At 37.2% G+C, this 3,620-nt stretch overlaps 1 protein-coding gene across 1 annotated transcript in view; it reads left to right on the top strand.

Moving 5' to 3' along the window:
- Nucleotides 1-593: 593 nt before the first annotated feature.
- The window catches only part of TRMT61A (tRNA methyltransferase 61A), a 19,955-nt gene continuing 16,928 nt past the window's right edge, over nucleotides 594-3,620 (top strand). The window contains exon 1 of the mRNA XM_010166005.1: nucleotides 594-952. Within this exon, the coding sequence (XP_010164307.1) occupies nucleotides 622-952 (331 nt within the window). The 5' untranslated portion in view covers nucleotides 594-621. The remainder of the gene's footprint in view (nucleotides 953-3,620) is intronic.

The raw sequence follows: 3,620 nt of genomic DNA, 5'->3' as shown, positions 1-3,620 counted from the left end.
TTTTCCTTGTAGTCAGTCAAATTTTTGCATAAATTAATGCAGACACTACCTTTCTCCTACCTGTAAACCTTCATTTGGAAAACTTTCAAGTAGGCTTTTGTTAGTGGTCCTAAATAACACGTGATTGTTATCTGGGCAAGTAACAGTTGTCTTATGTTGTAAATCACCGAGGGATAAGCCAGCAGATGGAAATAAAAGTTACTACTTAGTAGCATGCTCTGAGAGCTTGTGAACTGGAATTGAACAGAGTGCTGAAATTCACACTACTGTGCAAATTTCTCAGTAGTATTGTAGAGCAGGCTGAGTAAATTATAATGTATTTCCTAAATTTTCTTTAAAATGTACCATAAAATTGGAAAAAAGACTGGTTATATTCAAATCTGTGGGATCTTTCCATTGATTTTAATTGGATCAAGAGTGCAGCAGTGGGGAGATCCCTGAACTTCACGGAGTTCTCTTGCTAACATCTTATTTGCACAGTGGTTTTGTTCTGTATTGGAGAAAATAAAATTAGTTGGTTTTATGTCTGTAGTTTCAGTTCCATTGTGATCCTACAAAACTCTCCTGACATATTTATTCTCTTCTAGGTGACAACCATCAGCCAACTACAAGACTGTCAGAATGAGCTTTGTTGAATATGGAGATACAATAAAGGATGGTGACACAGCTATTGTGTTCTTGGGCCACGAGTCCATGTTTCCTGTGAAAGTCCAGCACGGCACTGTAACTCAGACTAAGTACGGGGTCATCAGGCATTCCACGGACCTCATAGGCAAGAAGTATGGCTCCAAAGTGACCTGCAGTAAAGGAGGATGGGTGTTTATTCTTCATCCAACTCCAGAGCTGTGGACCATGAATCTTCCACACAGGACGCAGATTCTGTATTCCACTGACATCTCTATAATCACCATGATGTTAGAACTGAAGCCAGGCTCCATAGTATGCGAATCAGGTAATAATTAATATGTTGGAATCCTTTATTAAAGAACTAACGCCAAAACTTTCATGAAAAAACAGGCTTATCTTTACATTTTGCAAAAAATCTCTTTTTTTTTCCACTGTGATATAATTTTCCCAGCCTACGCATTGAGTAATTCTATTTCATGTGCATGTGTTACCAGCTGCTATTTCTTCAACAAGTAATGTTACCTCAGTATGCTGGCCTCACGTATGGGTATACCTTTGAGTATCTGTTTGATTAATTCATCTTTTTAGAATAAATACATAAACATTTTTCTTTTCCTTTTCTAAAACTGTTGTTAATACTTAAAAAAAACATTTTAAAATACGTGATTTGAATCAAAAGTCGGGCTTTGAATTTGCCCTTTCAGAGAACATGGTTGAGTTAACCCAGTGAAAAAGACTCTGTTGACAGGACATTGAACTAATAAGGGTAATAAATTGGCAATATTTATATAATGTGATGCCACGTAAGTACATATATTTCATCTTCCAAATGTGATCCACTTGTAGCACTGCAACTGCGTGCAAAATCACTGTAGCTGTATAATACAGTGGGTGATGTGTTCATCACAGGGCTGTGTTTTGTTTCTAAACTTGGTTTAATTTACTATAGCTTCCATGATTTTACTTGATTTGCAAGTAAAGAGTGAAATTTTATATTAATAGATAGATATTTTCCTCATTAAATACACTTTGTAATAGTGCCATCATGACTTTATTACTGCAGGCATTATGAGGCTTGCTTGATTTGAGTGCATCTCTGTACTTTGGAAAAATATGAACTGGGCAGCTCTTCACCTCTTCCCCTCCCTGCTCTCTTTAGACAGGATTGGAAAAATAAACACAGCAGATTATTCAGAGTGGAGGAGATTTGAATTGCTCCATGTCCTGCCTCCCTTGGACTAGGTGAATGCTGAAATACAGAGCTGCACATAAAATATTTTCAGTAATGTCAGAGGTACCTAGAGAGGGTGCAAATGTTAAAAGCTCCTTTATCTAAACAGCTAAGAAATGGAAACTCTTGATGAAGTAACCTGTCCAGATTCCCAAAAATGTTATGAGTCAAAAGTCATAGCTATAAACAATCCTTCTTGCTAATGGGAAACTGTCCCCAGGTTTATTTTAATGCCTCTGCTGTCAAAGTATTATCAGTTTAGCTTTCCAGGAACAGTGAACAGTTTTGCTGCTGTAGTTTTGCTTGAATTGCTTGAAAGATGCACTGTTCACAAAGAAAGAAAGAGAGTATTGCATCAGTTTAATCTGGTTAACCTTGAAGCAAGAGATGTTTCTGAAAATTTGCTTGCAACTGGCAGAAGTGGTGATTTGAATTAAAAATTTTACAGGTATTGACAACTGGAGCCTCCAGTGTGATGATGTAACCTACTTGGTGCCATCCTAAATTAGACAGTATTCGGTGATCCAGAATCATTAGTTCTAGACTAACCTTGTGTGGCCGAGACAGAACCAGCTTAATGACAATTAATAGAAATGAGACAGGAAATCTGGTCTAGTAATGACATTTGCTTCCTGCTGGTGCTGGTTTTAGATGTATTTTGAGCATTAATTAGCATGCAGGTCTGTCTATTTTATTAGTGGAAATGGAACTGATATACATAGTTCCTGTACAGACTGGAAAAGCAGGCACCGTAGACAGGCCAGGCTCTTTTCCTCATCTTACTAATTAGACTGTGGAAAAGTGCCCTGCATTTACCCAGTGTAAGCAAGCAGAACTGGGGATTGGTCTCCACAACTGTATGAAGAAAGGATCGATAAAGTAAGATGAAATACCTTCTGTGTCATGTTGTAATGCTGTGAATAGGAGTGTAATTATCTTTTCTGTGTGATTAGAAAAAATCAGTAGTATAATAGAAAAAATCAGTAGAATAACCAGAAGGCTTAATTTTATATCACTTGAATTATGCAGTTTAAATTGATTAGTCTTGATTTGTCATAAATGATATAAGCATATTAATACAGTTTTTACTATTTTTAATATTCTTTAATAAAGAGCAAGCTTGTCAGCAGTACATGCATGATTAAAATGATCCAAGTATACTCTATTGAGGCTCTAAGGGAACTCAGCATCTGCCTGATGTTTTGTGATGGAGGTGTAGGAATATGACCTTTTTTCTGTCTTCTGCTAATTTCTGATTTATGAAGGTATGTTGAGATTTAAAAACTGTTAGCACTGTTGCTGGAGCTAAGTTCTGTTGAAAACATTGGGCCCTGGCCTGAGGAATTCCCCACTCTGATGCAGTCTTTAACATCCCAGTCTTTCCAGAATTAAGGAATACCCGAGGTAGCTGCTAAAATATCTGCTGTGGGTGACCTTGTAGCATGAAACTTTTGATTCTTGTCAGGTAACTCTCATCCCATTTGTGTTCAGTGCATGCGCAACCACTGTCTAGATAAAGGAGTAAGCTGAATCTTTTTGTGTGTGTTGCCACACTCTCCAAAACTAATCTTGATGTCAGCTTCCCAGGCAAGGCTATTTTCAGTCCCGTGATTACAGCTGCCTGTAGTATAACAACTCCATTTGGCAAAAGATTTTGAGGTTCTTACATTTCTTTTTATGCTATATTGGAACCAACACGAAACCTTTCAGATATTTTTCCAAACAAAAGTATGGGGATCTCTATTTTTTTTTCCTTTCCAGT

This window comes from Antrostomus carolinensis, unplaced genomic scaffold (assembly GCF_000700745.2).
Source record: "Antrostomus carolinensis isolate BGI_N321 unplaced genomic scaffold, ASM70074v2 scaffold25744, whole genome shotgun sequence".
Taxonomy (NCBI): domain Eukaryota; kingdom Metazoa; phylum Chordata; class Aves; order Caprimulgiformes; family Caprimulgidae; genus Antrostomus; species Antrostomus carolinensis.
This window is presented reverse-complemented; position numbering and strand designations above follow the sequence as displayed.